Source organism: Prionailurus viverrinus, chromosome D3 (assembly GCF_022837055.1).
Source record: "Prionailurus viverrinus isolate Anna chromosome D3, UM_Priviv_1.0, whole genome shotgun sequence".
Lineage (NCBI taxonomy): Eukaryota > Metazoa > Chordata > Mammalia > Carnivora > Felidae > Prionailurus > Prionailurus viverrinus.
The window spans coordinates 73,742,092-73,761,354 of NC_062572.1; the positions used below are offsets into that span (position 1 = coordinate 73,742,092).

Below are 19,263 nucleotides of genomic sequence, written 5' to 3' on the forward strand. Positions count from 1 at the left end.
TTGTTCAGCTTGCCTAGAATGCTCCTCCCTTTGACATCCATGTGGATCATCTGTAACTTCCACTTAGTCTTTGGTGAAGTGGCACCTTCTCCTGGATGCCTTACCTGACCCCTATCATTCCCTATGCCCTTTTTAATTCATATATATTTTCTTAATCCACAGCTTTATCACCTCCTACTTATTTTTTCATGTTTCCCCTTTCTTAACTCCAGAATATAAGCTTCCTGTGGGCAGGGATGTTCTTACCTCCTTTATTCACTGAGCTATTCTTAGTACCTAGGTCAATGTGTAACCCATAATAAACACTCACAAAATATTTGTTGAACTGAAACCCTAACTGAAATGTCAGCTACTATGTGAAACTCTCCACAGTTCTCAGGCTCAGAAGTCATTAATTTCTCCTTAATCCTCCCCTCATACTTTGATTACTATTATATTATTCCTACCTTTTGTCCAGTTTTGTGTTTGAGTACCTGCCTGTTCCCACTCTGATGACTAAAACTAGATCTTATTTATAATTCCATCCCCAGTGTCTAGTATCATGACTTCTGTAGACACTTACTGATTGGGACTAATACAATAAAGGTGGCAGAGAGACAGATGTGGTTCTTAATAGATAGTTTTTTAACAAGTAAAACAAATTATTATTTTTTTATTTATTTTTGATATGGAGACAGAGTGTGAGCTGGGGAAGGGCAGAGAGAGAGGGAGACACAGTATCTGAAGCAGGCTCCAGGCTCCGAGCTGTCAGCACAGAGCCCAACATGGTACTCGAACTCACGAACCATGAGATCATAACCTGAGCCGAAGTCAGACGCTTAACCGACTGAGCCACCCAGTCGCCCCTAAAACAAGTTATTTTACTGAGGAAGATGAATAAGCTGATGCAGTTCAATAAAAGCCTTTTTTTTAATTGAGAGAAAATAAAAGTGGATTTTGAAATTTGATTCCAATATCACTGTTCATTTTCTCGCTCTCAACTAGAGTGAATATATGCCATATGTCTCTGAATGGTTAGCCGTGGTGCTTATCTGCTCATATAGGTTTATTTAGCTCCTTAACACAATAGCTTTTTAAAAGGTGGTGGATTTAACATTTGCCTCAGACTAGCAATGAGTTTGTCAGGCAAATTACTCTAGCTCAGATTATCATTAATCTGTCTGACTGGTTAATGGTGTCAATAACGCAAGTACCATAGTTAACATTTTTTTTTATTCAGCCCCTTGGGTGCTTTCATTTCATAAGTGAGAGAGCAGCATAAATTCCAGAACCTGAAAGCCAGGATTCACAGAGATTCAATTGCTTCACAGATATCCAGCTATCCCCTCCTTGTACCTAAAAGTTGTTAGTATTGAAAGTCATTGTTGAAATCATAGTACAACTTCTTGCTACTTAGACATTTAGAAACTGATAGAGGAGGGGTAAGTCACATGCCTAAGGCCACAAAGTAAGCATCCATGATGAGAGCGAGCATTATTGAGTATTCAATAATACTTACTGTGGCAGATGCCAGGCTAAGCATCTTACATAAATTAATTTATTTCATCCTCACAACAAAACATTATCCACATGAGTCTTAAAGAAGACCACTTACATTTCTGGTATACAGATAGTAAGTTGTAGAACCAGGATGTAATGCCGACCTGATTCCAAAACAGGTGTTCTGTGAATCATTACACCAACTTGCTCCTAACATAGTTGCTGGATTAACCTGGAAGAGAATCTGGCTTTCTTGATATTTTCAGAATTATGACAAGAATTTACCCTATAGGCTTCTTCCCAATCGTTTTATGACTTAATGGCTAAGTTGATTTCCATCATTTATTTACCAGTTATAAATGCAGTAGCAAACTTTTTATGCACGTATAGAACATTATACTTCCCATTCACTAATCTAAAATTACTTATGGAGTGTGACAACAGTGTAGCCAAAAGGTTAAAGTAATGTGGCTGTGGAATTCAACTGCATGGATTTTAGTCCTGGCTCAGACTTTTACTGGCATTGTGGCCCTGGGATAATTACTGGTGCTTTAGATTGCTCACATGGGATAATAATAGTAACTGACATGTAAGGTTATGACGACTTTAAAAACTGCTAGTACCTAAAACATTTGCTTATTGCCTGGTGTCCAAAAGCACTCAATTCTTGTTAGCCAGTTCTCTGTGCAAATTATTGCGTGCGTTAGAAATAAAAATCAGTGTGGGGTGCCTGGGTGACTCCGTTGGTTAAGCTTCTGACTTTGGCTCAGGTCATGATCTCACTGTCCGTGGGTTAGAGCCCTGCATTGGGCTCTGTGCTGACAGCTCAGAGCCTGGAGCCTGCTTCAGATTCTATGTCTCCATCTATCTCTGTCCCTCCCCTGCTCGCTCTCTCTCTCTCTCTCTCTCTCCCTGAAAAATAAATAAACATTGAAAAAAAGAAATAAAATCAATGAAATATAAGTGTTCTCCAATTTATATTTAAAGGGGACCTTATCGCTTTACACACGTTTGCCCATTTGATCCTCAGATAAGGCAGGTATGATAGTTTCCATTTTATAGATCTCCATGCCTTGCTCTGTTCAGAAAATCTAAAAAACATTGCCTAAGAAGCCACACAACTAGTAAATATTAGAAGAAAGATTTAAATGCAAGGTTTCTAGTCCAGCGATCTTGTTACTGTACCATACAAAATAAAAGATATTTCCTAAAAGAGGCACATGGGAAGCACTGCGGGAGTTCAGATGAGAGAATTAAAACATTTTCATGAGCATCATTCAATTTAATCCTCACAATGACCCTGTGAGGTAGGCAGATAAGGGACCAGGAACGGGCATCTTCGTTTTGCAAATGAAGTAGGGAAGACTCCAAGATAGCCCCTGACTTGCTCAAGGTCACACACCCATTCTGTGGCAGAACAAAGGCTGGACTGGGTCTTCCAACTTGCAGACCTGTATGGTTTACATTGCTTTATGCTGCCTCAGAAAACCTGTGCTCACCGCTCAGGATTAGAGGCCACCTTTTCATGATTGACACAGAGGATTCATTTTAGAATTCATCGCGCATTACATTCTCACCGTGGCGTTTATGTATTCTTTCCCTGCTCCCCAGTGCTGACGACTGTGCAGCTGATGAAACTGCTTATGAAGGGAGGGTGCTGTGAAGGAAAGACAGCAAGACTCAGATTCCAAAGCTCCGTGTTCTGGTCCTGGCCTAAAGGCTGGCAAAGTTAGTCCCCCTTTCACTCTGCTTCTCTGTAAAATGTAAAACCCTGCCCTTTCTACGTCAAAATGTTCTGAGATCATTGAATAAGAGAATGGTGATTTAATTCCTCCAATGGACTTAGGATTACTGAAAAATAAAACATGCTCTGTATAAATGCCATATACAAATGAATGACCCTTTATTCACTTGTGAGTTGCCTGTGTGTCCAGCTCCGTGTTGGGAAGAATAGAGAAGCCAACAGTCTTTTTGGAGGCAGGTTAGCAACGTTGAGAGGATTGTTCCATTGAAGCATATATAACTGCACACTGAATTAAGAGCCTGAAGGAAAGGAATGTGCTTTATGAGAGATGGAAAGCACATGGTGTCTATGCATGGTCAGATCTGTATTTTGGAAAGATGGCTATTGCTGCAGAGTGGAAGTTAGACCAATGTGGTCAGCCGAGTGGATGTCAGAAAGCCACTGAGGCTATAGCTGAAGTCCAGGCAGTAAATGATGGTGGATCAAACTGAGGCTGGATCACTAGAGATGAAGCAATAGAAACATGTCATTCTAGAGATATTTAGGAAGTGAAATTGATAGGAGCAGGTGACAGATTGACATTCATGGTGAGACAACAGATGTGTTCAAGGACAGTTCCTAGTTTTCTGGCTTATTTAAATGGAAGGATGGGAGGGTAACTCGCTGACATTAGGATGCCGGAAAAGACCCAGATTTGAAAACGCGGATGATAAATTCAGCTTCAGATGTGTTGGTTTTTACGTACATTCAAGTGGTTATGTCAAGTAGAGCCTTCAGAAGAAGGAAACTGGCTGGAGCTCAGAGAAGAAGTTTGGGCCAGAAACATGTATCTGTGTCAGGAATTTGTCAGCATATGGATGAAGACTGAAGCTAGAAAAGGAGAAATGGGTCATCCCTCCACCCCAAAGAGAAATAAAACCAAGAAGAGGTCTCAGAACTGAGTCATATTTATTAAGGGGCAGAGGCTGAAACTAAACAAAATAAACAACTTGAAACAAAAAGCTTTTTTTTCCATGAAAAGATAGTTGTTGTTGTTGTTGTTGTTTTTATGTTTTGTTGCAGCAGCTATTTGTTATGTAACTAGTGTCTTGGGCACGTAGTAAACACTGAAACAGAGATATATTAAAGTAAACTTTCCACAAGTCTGTTCCTTGCACTATGCTGTTTAAAAATTCAACCAGAAACAGAATTCTTAGCCAAAGTTTAGTCAAAACTCCCTCTGACCCAATAGATGATCTCCATTTTCCATTATGCTTTATCTGGTGGTAAGTCATCTCTGAAACTGCTTTTCCTTCAAGATAGCACTTGATTCCAAACTCTCTGGTTCTGGAATCATAAGGAGTATAGCATTGGGTAACTGCTGCTGCTATTGCTCTGAGCCCTATTCTAGTAAACACCATATTTCAGTTTTGAAATCTTCTCATCATTGTACCATTCTTGTCCTCACTAAAGAAATGAACGTGAAAATGGAATGGATAAAAAGGGGTTGCTAAAAATCTTTCCATTAGAAATAGCATAGTTCCTTCCCTATAAATCACCATTAGTGTAACTCATCCCCTTGAAGCAACTAATTAGGTGCCTGATACCTCAAGACAGCATTGTTTGCTCACCTCACACCTGTAACTAAATGTTAACACCCTGGTGCACTTGGGCGAGACAATATATGTTTACTTAATATGTACACTAAGGACATGTTATAAACGATCCAGTAAGAAACAGTGTTATGTTTAAATTGCACTTACTTCTGAAATGTAAATGCGGAAGTGCTGAATGCAATGAACACACACACACACACACACACACACACACAATTTTTTATTCCCAACAAAGAATATTAGATTAGAAAGTCCCCTTTCAGTAGATCCCGCCCTGTTTTCAAATAATGAAAACAAGAACTAGGAAGGTGAGGTGGCATGCCAAAGGCCACACAACTAAGTTGAGGTGGAAAAATGGAATTGAATCCAGCTCTCTAAACATTCTGGAGATCACACTGTGTGGGAATGTTATGCAGTTATTCTATTAATTTTTTACATTTATTTATGAATTCATTTAAAAATTTGTGAGCCCCAGCAGCATAGCTAGTTTTTAGTGGGTATATATGCTGAGTGCCAACAAAATGTGAATGGAATGTGGCTTCTCTTCTAAAGTAATTCACAAATGAGTTGAAGACAGGCATGTCTATTAATACCATGTGATATGTGCTACAATAGATCTATAAACCAAGAGCAGCAAAAGCATGAAAGGGAGAGATTTAATACTTCTGGAATCAGAGGACATGATGGTAGGAAATGTCCAGCAAGTGATTTCCTTTGAATTGGATTTGAAGAATGAACAAGCTTTTACCAAAGTGAGAAGGAACTATGAGTCAGGAGAATATAAGTCCAGAATAAATGAAACTAAACTAAACTAAAAACTAATGAAAGGCAGAATGGCAATAGCCAGGGAAGCAGAGATGGCTATGGTGTTGTAGAGCCTGGTCACTCATTGTAGGTAAGTGTGAAAAGGTTTGGGCCACATCTTGAAGGTCTTTGGATCTTGCCACAAGGAGTTGAGATGTATTAGCCATAAAATGGCAGCCAGCACAATGTTTGGGGCATGGAGTTGAGAGATTACATTTGTTAGAAGAGTATCTCTTATCAATGGAAAGAAGGAATGGGGAAAACTAATGACAAAAAAAAAAAAAAAAAGGAAAAGCTATTACACTGTAATACATTGTAAGTACAAACCAGAGAAGGAATTGGCTTCAGGCTCAGGAGAATACAGCCTAACCAGAGTTATGTCTTTAAAAAAATTTTTTTAATGTTTATTATTTATTTTTGAGAGAGACAGAGACAGAGCACAAGCGGGAGAGGCACGGAAAGAGAGGGAGACAGAGAATCCAAAGCAGGGTCTGGGCTCTGAGCTGTCAGTACAGAGCTCAATGTGGGGCTCAATCTTATGAACTGTGACATCATGACCTGAGGCAAAGTCAGATGCTTAGCTGTCTGAGCCACCCAGGTGCCCCCAGAGTTAGGTCTTAATGCAACTTGTGCAAATACCATCTTGGACTTCATGGCTCACAATGTGTCAGCACCCAAGACTTAGCCATCTGATTTCTGAAAAGCAGCAGCATTGTCGCTATTAGGTCAAAGTGTGTGCTTTTAGAACATCGCAGTTATTTCCTAAGAAACCTCCACCTGGTAACCCAAAGCACCTAAAAGTAGAATTTACAGGAAAGAAATGTCTCCTATTTGTGAACTCTTCTTGGCCTCCATATAAAAGAGGAGGGCAAGTTGCCTATAGTTGTTTCAGCCAGCATGAGGAGACAGACTTTTTATATTTATATTTGGTGTGATTTTTCACTGAATGAATTTATAGTGAATGAATTCTAGAAGGCACAAGTGACTTGTTCCCTTTACTTCAGCCAACTGATCTTGAACCTGCCTGAGCTCCGCACTGCCAACTCAGAGTCAGGTGGAACAGAAGTGAAGGAATGAAACTTTGTCAATAATACAGCTGATGCCACAGCCATGAATCTGAGCTCTGTGGATCTGAAGGGCAGTTACGTCTTTAGAGTCATAGGAGAGAACTTCACCAAGAGACAGCTGGTCTGAGCCCCTGCTACTTTCCCGAAGATAGTTGGTACAGTGACAGGCATAACACCCCAAACACAATAGTTGGGTAAACTCCTAACATCTATTATTCTTTGTTCTTCAATACCTAGTTGGTTTATTTGCCCATTCACAGAGGAATGTGGACCAGAGTGATCAGAGAGAAAATTGTAATTGCCAACTGGTCCAACGTGGAGACTCTGGAGAGTGTAACTACTTCAGGTGGCTCGCATTGGCTTATTGTGAGACCAGAGACCAGTAATAAATGGCCCTTCCAAACTCAAGAGTTTTACTTACTTGTTGGGAATGATTTGTGGTATTTTATTTTTCAACTATTAAAGCATGAAAGGAATGATCAAAAGTGCCTGAAAGTCTCTGGGGCTTACAACTGAACCAATCTGTGAGGGACAACAGGCAGGAAATACCAGGTTCCCAGAATACATTTGTCTGCCTTCAGCAGTTTGAAGTCCCTCCACTAGGGCCCAAGGAACCACCAGAGCAGCCTGGCAACACAGGCCAGACACCAGCAGTGTGGACGTCACATTTCACAGGGCTCTGTTGTGAATTCAGGGAACACCAATTCCTTCTCAGTGTGCTGTCCGTGAAGCCTACACCTTTTAAAGGTAATACTATTTTTTTTAATGTTTGCTTCTTTTTGAGAGAGAGAGACAGACAGACAGAGTGTGAGTGGGGGAGGGGCAGAGAGAGAGGGAGACACAGAATCTGAAGCGGGCTCCAGGCTCCGAGCTGTCAGCACAGAGCCTGGCGCGGGTCTGGAACCCAGGAACCCTGAGATCATGACCTGAGCCAAAGTCGGACGCTTAACCGACTAGGCCACCCAGGCGCCCCCATAATACCATTTTCATTATCAGAATTTGTTCAGTACCCCTAGTTATGACCACCTTTAAAATTTAACTTATCTCAGAAAACAAAATTAACTTTACAGTAAATATTTTAAAAGTGTTTTTTTTTTTTTTTTTTGAGGGAGGTGGTGGGGTGGGGGCGGGGGGAGCAAGCCCATACAGTTCAGTGAAACCCATTTATGTATTTTTTTTCTTCTGGATTGTACCTCTTATTAATTTCTCTCCTCAGATTCTAGTTCTGAATACTTTGTGGAAAAGTCCTCTTCTTGGACTCAAGAGTACTTATTTCCTATGAGATTATGGTGGCATTTTGTTATAATAATAAAAATAACAGCAATTACTATCATGGATGTGAGACTTCATGTTGACGACCAGGCACATGCCTACTGCTTTATGTGGTTCCAGCATCTCATTCAATTCTCTAGAAACCCTATGAGGTAAACATTTGTATGGCACCAATTAGCACTTGAGGACTCAGGCTCAGCTAAACTGAGAGAGCCGAAAGAACAACCCCAGACTTAAGAATGATGAAGCCACTCCAGTCTAAAAAATATTTTCATTGTGACCTCACTTTGATTACATGAGCAGATTTCTGAAAAGTGGCACATAAATTGAAGTGTTTCGATTAAATCATTATTAAACCATTAAGCATGTACATTGAATGGGTGCCTGGGTGGCTCAGTCGGTTAAGCATCTGACTTCAATTCAGCTCAGGTCACGATTTCACACTTTGTGGGTTTGAGCCCCACATCAAGCTCTGTGCTGACAGCTCCGAGCCTGCAGCCTGCTTCGGATTCTGTGTCTCCCTCTCTCGCTAGCCCTCCCACTCATGCTCTGTCTCTCTCTCAAAAATGAATAAACATTAAAAAAGTTAGAAAAAGAGTGTACATTGAAGAAACTGGTCAACCAGTTTCTAGCACTGGTCAACCCAGGGCAGTGCTAGCATGTGGTTAGAGTAGGGGGGTAGAGTTGTGTTGAAGTTATTTGTGGAGAAAGCACCCTTTATTTGCTTAAATTGTATTTTTTCTCCAGATTGCTACCATAGAAATATTTTCTAAAGATGCTTTATTCACACTTTGTATAATATTGAGTATACTTAACGAGTATATTTTTCTTCATGACTGTTATTAATTTGGGATACTTTTTCAAGGCTGATACAGATTATGGGAGCCTAAAACTCTTCTCTTCATAATAAAAACCAGCATCCACTTTTATATGTGAGTGATGATCTTTGACATTCTTACGTGCCCAGATTTTCTTGCCTCTTTTTCCTTTGAAGAATGTCTGTTCAAGAGATTATGCCAGCATGTCCCGGAACACAGATCTTTCTGCTGAATTCTTTAGTAGTATCAGAATAAAGTTGATTATGAAAGCCATTTTTCCTTATAGATACCCAAGAAGTTTGGTATGCAAATCTGACATTCATGACAACTATGTTACTTGGATTCTAGGAAACATATCACAGCAGTTGACAGATTCATCTCACAGTGGTTTCTGAATGCCTAGTATCCCTTCTCCTTGATGGCCTTATATCTTCTACCCAAAGGGCCCATGATCCAAATAAGCCCCTCGTTTCCCCACAGTTGTTAAATGATATCAATACTGGTTTAAAGGATGAATCCCCAGCTTTCATTTTTAACTCTGCTATCTACTAACTGTAAGCCCTTTGGAAATAAAAACAAAACAAAACACTATTTTTCCAAATTACACTTTTGCATCTGTATAATGATAAAATCATACTATCTATATAAAAGAGCTGCATGAGGCAATGTATCTAAAAGTTCTGCTAAAGAAAACTAAATAAGATGCAAAAATCCATATATCCACAAGGCGTATGTTCTGATTGTAAGGGTTTTCTTTTATAAAGCAACTTGTTGGCCTACATAATCTTAGGTGGGTAGAAGAGAGTAGTGTGATACATGGTATGTAGGAGCATTATCTGATGTCTTAGCCTTACCTACTTTCCGTTACTATTGAAATCCACCCAGCTCCCTCCCCTCCTATAAGTCACACTTCAGCCTTGCAGCAACTTAACACAGCACTCCTAAAGGAATACCTAAACCTTAGGCTATATGTAGATTCATACAGGGTGTTTGTTTTTTATTGTGGTAAATATACATAATATATTTATAGGTTTAACCATTTTTAAGTATGGAGTTCTGTGGCATTAAGTACATTCATAATGTATTAGCATTATCACCACCCTCTATCTCCAGAGCTTTTTCATCTTCCTCAACTGAAACTCTCTACCCATTAAATAACTTCCTCTTCCTCTCTCCCCATACACCCTGGTAACCACTCTGGGTACATATTTTAATTATTAGCAGTAATGGATAAAATAACACTACCTGCTATAATGAACAAGCCCTAATATTTATAATGGTTCAAAACTGTTTGACTCTATAAAGTAGAAAAAGGATGTTCCTGATTGACAAGCAGTTCTCCCAGCTCTTCTCCAGAATTCTTGCAAATCTGGACTGCTCCATCATCCATATATGGCTCCCAAGGTTCCCATGCTTGACTACCCCAGGCCCACAGGTGAAGGAAGAGAACACAGAGGTGACCACATGTGCAGTTTTTCTACGCCAGACCTAGAATCAGCACATGTTGTGTAACCTCAAACTCACTGGGTATGCTCGGTCACATGACCTTGTCTCGCTCCCACAGGGGCTGGGAAATACAGGCAAGCACATGAAGAAGAAATGAGTTTGAGGATGAACCAGCCAGTCTCTGCTATATCAGTCAAATTAAGATTGTATACATGCTCAAGAATCACCATTAATTCCCTTAGAACTTTGTGGGTTTTTTTTCTCTTTGGAGACCTAATTTGCCCTGACAGACATTTTAAATATTTCCCCAAACATAATAAAACCCCATGGCAAAATTAAAACGCACATATAATTCCATTGAAATGCAAGAGACAGTATCTAGAAATAGAAGCCTTAAGTATCAGTTGAGTAGGGACACCTGGGTGGGATGCTCAGTAGGTTGAGCATCAGACTCTTGGTTTTGGCTCAGGTCATGATCCCAGGGCTGTGGAATCGAGCCCTGCATTGGGCTCTGCACTGAGCATGGAGCCTGCTTAGGATTCTCTCCCTCTGCCCTTCTCCCCTACTTATTCACATTCTCTCTCTCACTCTGTCTGTAAAAAAAAAAAAAAAAAGGAGGAGGAGGAGGAGGAAACTGTTGTCTAGTTTAGGAGTTTCTTCTTCACCTGTCAGTAAATTATAAGAGACCAACGAGGATACAAATGTCTACAATAATGTGTGTTCTTAAAGAATACTTTAGTAGTTATTGTTTCTTGTATGTTAGCATCTATATTCATAGGGCTTGTAAATTATAAGGAGGAAGAGGAGGAGAAGGAGAAGGAGGAAACTGTTGTCTAGTTTAGAAGGAGTTCCTTCTTCACCTGTCAGTAAATTATAAGAGACCACTGAGGATACAAATGGTCTACAATAATGTGTGTTCTTAAAGAATACTTTAGTAGTTATTGTTTCTTATATGTTAGCATCTATATTCTTAGGGCTTGTCCTCTCTTAATATGTACTACACCTTGCACCATGATCAGATTAATTCATTTGTCTGGAATCACTGAGGCAGTTTTTGATTGGGAAATGAATTGGACACACATAGATGTGGCTTGATGAACAAGGCAAGTAGACACGTTGCAATTTCTCCTCACGTAGAAAGGAATCTACCCTCCTTCACTAATTGCACTTAACGTAACCACAGGAACTCAAGCTCCATGCACATCAACACTTAGCATCTGCCTTTTCCTTTCATACAATAAGAGAAAATGCATAAATGCATTTGTTGGCAATACTGACAAAGACCGATTTGTGGAATAATTGAAACCTTGATTTCTGTCATTAGCCGGATGTTTACAAAATGCATCTTCCTGTCTACATTCCAGATGTTTCTTCTTATTTTAATAGCTCTTTGTCATGAGTTGTGAATTCTAAATTGTAAAATGTCAAGGGAAAAGACTTTAGTTTGCAAGTTTCATGGGAATGGCATAAACTTGAACTCCCCCAGAACCCTGTAATATTTATTTGTAGGCCCTTCCAATCTATTTCCCATAGTAAGCCAGAGGCCTTGATTTACAGCAGAGTCAACACTAAATGAGAAAGCAGACTTCGGTCCACCTCACTGCTTTGGCACATTAAGTAAATGTTTGGCTAAAAGTACTCATGTTAAAATAATCTTTCCCTGAAACTTTTATTTCCCAGGGAACGAGCATTGAACACATCCCAGCCTGGGTCCCTTCAGCTTACTGTGGGAAACCTGAAGCCAGAAGCCATGTATACCTTCCGAGTTGTGGCCTACAATGAGTGGGGACCAGGAGAGAGTTCTCAACCCATCAAAGTGGCCACTCAGCCAGAGTGTGAGTATGAAAATAGAAGGGCACATTTAGAAACTATTTCTTCTTGCTGGCAATATCCTTGAATCCTGTCATAGAAATTTCTTAAGGTAACAAGATGGAAGGAATATTTCTGAAGCAACGCATTAAACTCAAGGATTTTTAAAGGTAAGATAACTTTTTAACAAAATGGCCTCCCCGTTTAGGCCATAACGGCAAATTGACAACTGTAAAGGCCTAATCCATCCACGCAATCTACATGTTCACTTCCTAAGTAAGTAACTGACTAACTCTGCCAGCCAGGCCTTTATCATCCACATTGGGTATCGGTCTCCTCCACTGATTTTTTATGGGGTTTTCCAAGTTTGTCTATCAAGAATGTAACATCAAAGGTGAAAGAACAACCATATAGGACTTCCAAATACAGGGACTTATCGAATAACTTAAACATGCACTGAATGCCCTTAAGGAGATTCCAAAAGCAAGCCACAGCTCAAGAAATAAAAAGACATAATCACTATTGGGCAATCTCATGATCCTCTAACTAAAATCACTATATTAAACCACATCTTCACAAAGTAAAACAGTTGAATGTTCTTTGACCATGTTATAATTCACGGATTTCTACTTTTAAAATGGAATAGCTCCAAAGCTATACATTTGAAAGATGTCAATCTTATAAAATTTTGTGGTTTTTTTTCTATTAAACTTCTAACGTTATTTGGAAAGATTGATTACTGATGAGCAGTTTGCCAGCTTTATCTTGTTAAAATTTTTAAAAATTATAATCGAAAGTCTAAATGAAATGAATGACTACTTGTAACAAACTACATTATTTAGACATCTAGTTGTATCTACTCCTTTTTCTTTTCATTCATGATACTATTCCCTTTGGGTTCCTGTTCATTTTATTTTTAAAAAAACCTATGTTTCATTTTAGAATCATCTCACATGCTTTTGGAAGATGGTGAAGTAGAAATTAGAAATCTTTTAATTGATAAATATGAGGAAATAATCTTTGCATGTCAATTTTTGGGTGTTTTAAATTAGCATGTTGATGAAGAGGGAGCAGTAACCCTCTGATATGTAGTCTAGTGCTGGTTTCATGCTCTATACTTAGCAAAATCTACATTCTTCTTTTTTCTACTCAGACAAGGTCACAAAGACTAAATGTTAAGAAATTGGAATAAAAAATGTGTTAGTGGTTGGAGAGAGGGCTGAACTGTACAAATCTTAGAAATATTTGCCTCATAGAAATAAAATGCCAAACAGCATCTTTAAAGGCATAGTATGTACAGGTATCAGATAATGTGTAGGAAATACAGGCTCCAACACAGGATCCAGAAGCTACAGCAGGGCACTAAGCCACATTCCATGCAGTATGTTAGGTGACATCACTGGTTGTTATGCCCATAAATGAAGCCAGTTCTATCTCTAAGTATCTGTTCTTGAGAACATTTTTAGTGTTTGTATTTAAATCACTAAATAATGCCAACTTCCATTTCACAATGTCTATGTTTTAGTCATCAGTTTCTTTATTAACTTATTCTTTATAGATCATATATAAAGAGAATCAATATCTTTTATGAATATATGATATTTATAATCAACAAAGTTGAATAAAAACAAATTAGGTAAAAATATATATATATATATATGTACACACACACACATATATATATAATTTTTTTAAATGGTGCATGCCATGTTGTATGCAGACCAACAATTTACAAACTCATCAGAAACTCTCTAAAGGAAAACCTCATTTAATTTTGTAATTGTAGAACATAAATGTTAAAAGCTTATTTATTTTCGAAAGATCCAATTTCTCTGAATTATCTGAATTCTTTACTTCCTAATCTTAATGATATCCTAAGAATTTGTTTTAGTGTACATTTCAAGGCTGACTGGCCATGATTATATTATGTTTCTGATAAAAACCATAGGGAGACAGCCTTGTTTTTTTAAGACTGAGCAACATTATTTTTTCTTCTATCAATTCCATTGTTTCTAAGTATCCAACTAAAAATATCAATTTATAGAGTTTTATTTTTAACTTACTTTCTCTTATGCCAACTTTTCAAAGCCAAGGAACAAGAAAGTATTTTTCATTTGACCCTGACTCATTTCATGAAAATACTACTAATTATATAATATTTTCTACCATATTTAGTATCATTAATAAAAAGAAAATCAGACAGTGATTATTTGTATCACACATATGGCCTTAGCTTATAAAACAAAAACAGTAACATAATTCAATTTATAAATATGTTTAATGAACATCTGCTATGTTCCTAATACTGTTTCCTGCCATCTGAAGCATGTTAGAAAAGCATATGTGTGTAATGAAATAATAGCACTTATGGATTTCAGAAGATTCTTAAGGAGGCAAATATTCCAAATGTGTAACAATAACAAAACAAAGTAAGGGAACTTGTAGGAAGTTGTTAAGTGAAATATTACCATTTCAATCATGGGTTTGCATGTGGGCCCATTACCTGGGATGGTTGAGGCATAGTGTCTAGTTATTTTTGTATTTTTAAATTACATCATGCCTGCTTCCTCAAGCAAGTGTTGTATTTCAAAGACAGCTGCCTTAGCCCTTTTGTATGTCTTCCATTCCTCCTCATTCAGTAAGTAGTCTGAGAATTTGTGCAGAGGACCTTATGTGTGCTGGTTTCAGTAAGCATTTACTTTGCTTAGAAATTAGCATAAATGATGATAAAACTAAATGCCTGACTGAATAAAGTATGTTGCTTGTTAGAACTGTTGTCTGATATAAGTGATCTTTTCCCCAGAAAATGAAATGTAGAATCTTTCTGCTTTGGTAACATGAAGGAGCTTAGAATTTTTTCACCAAGGGCATAATAATGACCTTAGAATTCTAACCATGTGTTGGCCTTTAATAACAGCATCATTATTAAATCACTTCTGTTCTTCCTGCTGCATGGAGTAAGAATTCTTTCCTTTACAGGCCATTGTTTACTTGAATGGGGGTGGGGAGTGCCCTGATTCTGTTTTGTTGAGAATTGCCTTAGATAATTCCCCTCTTACTTAGTAGATACATAGATAAGAATAAATCAGGCTAGATAAACAGTACATTCAGAATATCCTTTAGATGTACAAAACAGTTAGCCCACTCCTTCAACTCATTTACATTAAGAATACTGTGTAGCTCACTTGCTGTCTCTATTACAGACATTAGAATAAATAAATGTTATCATGACTAATAGGTACTATATGTGTATTTTATCTTCTGTTGTTAACACAAAATGCCATTTTGGCAATTTAAAAATATGTCTAGGATAAGGAACACTTCATCTTCTTCAAGCCTGCTTGATAGTCTACCAATTGCTGAGGAAGATGGAACATTCTAGAGATCCTGTGCTTCATTTCCTCTCCTCTCTTCTCTTACTTCTCCTTTGTCTCTCTCTCTCCTTTCCTCCCCTTCTAGTCCCACACCCCCCCCCCTCCTCAGCTTATGAGCCTACTGTTATTTTTTTAGAGGAAGTTCAAAGGCTGATTTTATTATTTGGCTAAAATTCAGAATTTAGAGGCAAGGGAGGTGGGCAATTCTATCATTATTACTTTCCCTGACAAAATGATCTCATCTTTTGAAAATGGGCTTCATCTGGGTATGCATTTGGTTGCTCCTTTTATCACTGTTTTTCCAAATATGATGTAGTAATTGTACACTAAAATTACATAGCTTTTATACAAATTGAATTTCAAGTTTTCCATAATATTTGAAAATATTAACTCTATTATGAAAACCATATTCTCAAGGAATAAACACTAATGGAAAATATGTCTGAAATATAAATCAGCCAGCAACTGTTTCAAAACTGCATACATTTTGTAGTAATCATTTAAAGAGATCAACAGCCCCAGATCCAGTTTATGAAATAATCACCCAGAATAGAAAAGCTTGATTTAAAGGAAGGTTTATGTCCCCTGATTATATCTTCCTTTTGCTAAACCCTTGCTTCTTCCCCCTGCCTTTATGGTGTGTAATTTCTCCACTGTATTATCAGCTGGATTTAAGTCCCTGCCTGCTTAAGACTTGTCTAATCTTTTCATACCACATGTGGAGAGTTTTTGAATTATTATTTGGGGTCCTTTAAGATGCTGTTAAGGCAGTTTAATCGTGAAGAATGTTAAAATGGACCACATACTGGCCTAGGGCTTCAGTTAGAATGGGAAGCCTATTTGCTAGACCACAACCCAATTATCCACAAAACCCTTTTATATTTGAGTTGTGTTGGAATTCTTAGTCCATTATATTTATACTGAAAAGATGAGTGAAATCCACCCACCCCCCAGGTTGAGTCACTTTAGAATATATTATCCAGAAGCATAGGCATATTTTCTTTTTTCCCTCCTTCCATGGATATTCATTCATTTATTGACTCATTCATTCATTCATTCATTCATTCATTCGAATAGGGCTCTACTTGTACAGTTGTTATGAGGGAAATGAGAAATTTCTGAACATCATTTGTTCAATATTAGGACCTGAATCCTAGGACAAGTTTCTTAATCCTTGAGACCTCAGTTTCCCTAACTATAAATTGAAGATATGATTTATTCCTCTTCTTTCTAGAAGAAATGTGATAACATATGAGAAGCTCCTGAGTCTTCCCTGGCATCAAGTAGACAGTCAATAGAGAGAAACTCCCTGCCCCTGACAGGATCAAATGGAAACATAATCCCAACTGCCCTGCACTTAACAAACAAAGTGGGACACTCAGTAGGTAATAAAGTTCATATAATACCTTTTTGATAGTTTGGAACTAGCTTGATTATTATACAAATCAGCCATTTATATATTTTATTACTTTTCCCCTAATTATTATCTGCCTATAATTTATCAGGCCATTATAGACTAGGTTGTCATCTCTTCTTGCCTAATGTATATCTTTGTATCCCTAACTGAACTTTGAGGCCTATTACCAGAAAACATACCATCATCCCATTAAATGTGTCACAACATTGCCGTCTTATGAATAACTGGTTACTTAAAATTTGCTGGTAAAATCTGAGCCATACTTATTATATGGCCAAGGTATTAAATTCCAATTATATTTTTACTTCATCATGATTCTGTAAATTAAGAAAATCAAGTAAATCATAGTTCTGTCTAGCTCATTTATTTTATAACTCGAGCTGCTTTTCAATTATTAACTGTACTGCATGGTGATTTGAGTGAATATTTGGGATGACTCTGGTGGCAAAGTTGACCATGAACCAATGAACAATGCATGGTCATGTGCATGACTGTAGGTTAATCATGGAAAGAAATAATGATAAGCATTGACATTCCATCTTTTTTTGGTAGCATACAAATGCTGATGCAATTTAAAAGTCTCTCATTGCAAAACATGCTTTTAAGTTTTACAAATACAAGGTGGGAGACATTAAAGACTTATGGTTTGGTATCCTTAGTGAGAGAAGCCTTAAGGAATCCATTTGTATATAATGGTCAGCTAGGTGAGGTATTATGTCTTTTATAATGACAATTCGAGGTAGGCTTGGAAGGATGGGTTGTTTAATCATACTAGAAGAGTTCAGAGCAAGTGTGAATCACTCTGTAGTTCATTCATTCATTTATTCATTCAATCAAAAATTGTTTTTCATGTTAAGTTCGAGAACTTCACTCTCCAGTACAGTAACTATTAGTCACATGTGTTTATTTAAGTGCATTGGAGTAAAATAAAATTTAAATTCAGACACAGTAGCCATATTTCAGTTGTTAAATAGAACTTAAAACTTAAAATTGAGAACTAAAAATTCAGTTCCTCAGCCTAATTAGTCACATTTCAGTGGCTTATATATGACTATTGGCTACTATGTGGGATGGCACAGAGAACATTTCCATTATTGCAAACAATTCTATTGGACACTATCAATCTAGACACTAATTTAAGGCATGAAAATACAAAAGCGAGTCAGACATTGTTCTGACTCTCAAGAACTAGTAGTCTAGTGGCAACCATTTTAAGCAGAACTTTAAAAACATTTAACAGATTAGTGCTCTTTGAATGTTGAAAAGTGAATTATACATTGAATTAATATAAAAGATTTATTTTTCAAAGACCAGAGAATCTAGATTTCAACATCTTCTTCAGTTAGTTACGTAAAGGTCTCTAAATATTTTCTCAGGGTAAACAATGTAAGTATCTTTAAAGATGAAGGACAAAGATGATGTGTTGCTTGATTCAGCAGTGGGACAGTCTAAGTTCCATTTCCCCAAAGGCTTCTCTTGGCTCACTGTTATTCTCTTTTACTCTGAGCATAAAGCATAATTTAACCTTCTTCCATTGGTGTAATCAAACATTTAGAGAAGTTATCTGCTTGGTGAAAAATTAAACAGAAATTATTATGTATGTATGCTGGTATGTATATATATGTGTATACACACACATATGATATACATGTATTAGAGACTTTGAAGAAAGAGGACATGGAAATATAATAATAATAAGACATTTTGAGGAAGTATGGGTATCCAGTCTGGGATAAAGATGTTTCCCCCCAGAATAGATTGATTTTAGGTTTAATTGCATAGTTTGGTTATATACCCTATTGAAAATGAAAGTAGGTTGCTGGCTAAACTGAAGTAGAGCAAAATGGAGCTTGAGCATCTTTAGGGATATTGTCATTATGCTGGCACAGCCAAATAAAAATCTACTCTAAAGATAAAACAGCTGAGCTGAGTTTTTTATGGAACTCCTTCAATTATATTTGATTCTGTGGAGAGCTGGTGAACATGACTAGTGAAAAATAAAGACAGAAAGAGAGTATGGTGTTTATACCTGTAAATATACCTCATATTTATACATCTGTATTTATACCCTCTCTTGAGAAGCTTTGTTAATATATGCAGTCTATAAACATTTATTGAGCACCTACCTACCAAGTGTCAAGGCCTCTATAGGTGCTGAGGATAGAAAGTAAAATAAGATGAACAGAATAATACCAAAAAATTTAGGGATGAAATTTTTGATGAAAATATACCTGTAAGATACATTGTTCTAAATCATACTATGAGATCAAATTATTTCCTCTTTTTTTTAACCTAAACTTACAGTTACAAGGCATTAGTGTATAAGTACTATATAATTTAACGCATATATATCAGGTTATGGTATTATAACACTTAACATAAAATTGTATAACATAATATCATTAGCACAATCACGTAGATGCTGTTTAATACACATA

The 19,263-nt window shown here is 37.3% G+C and overlaps 1 protein-coding gene across 1 annotated transcript in view; it reads left to right on the forward strand.

Annotated features, from left to right (window-relative positions):
• Positions 1–19,263, forward strand: part of DCC (DCC netrin 1 receptor) — a 1,137,854-nt gene that overhangs the window by 804,656 nt on the left and 313,935 nt on the right. The window contains exon 9 of the mRNA XM_047828892.1: positions 11,906–12,060. Within this exon, the coding sequence (XP_047684848.1) occupies positions 11,906–12,060 (155 nt within the window). The remainder of the gene's footprint in view (positions 1–11,905; positions 12,061–19,263) is intronic.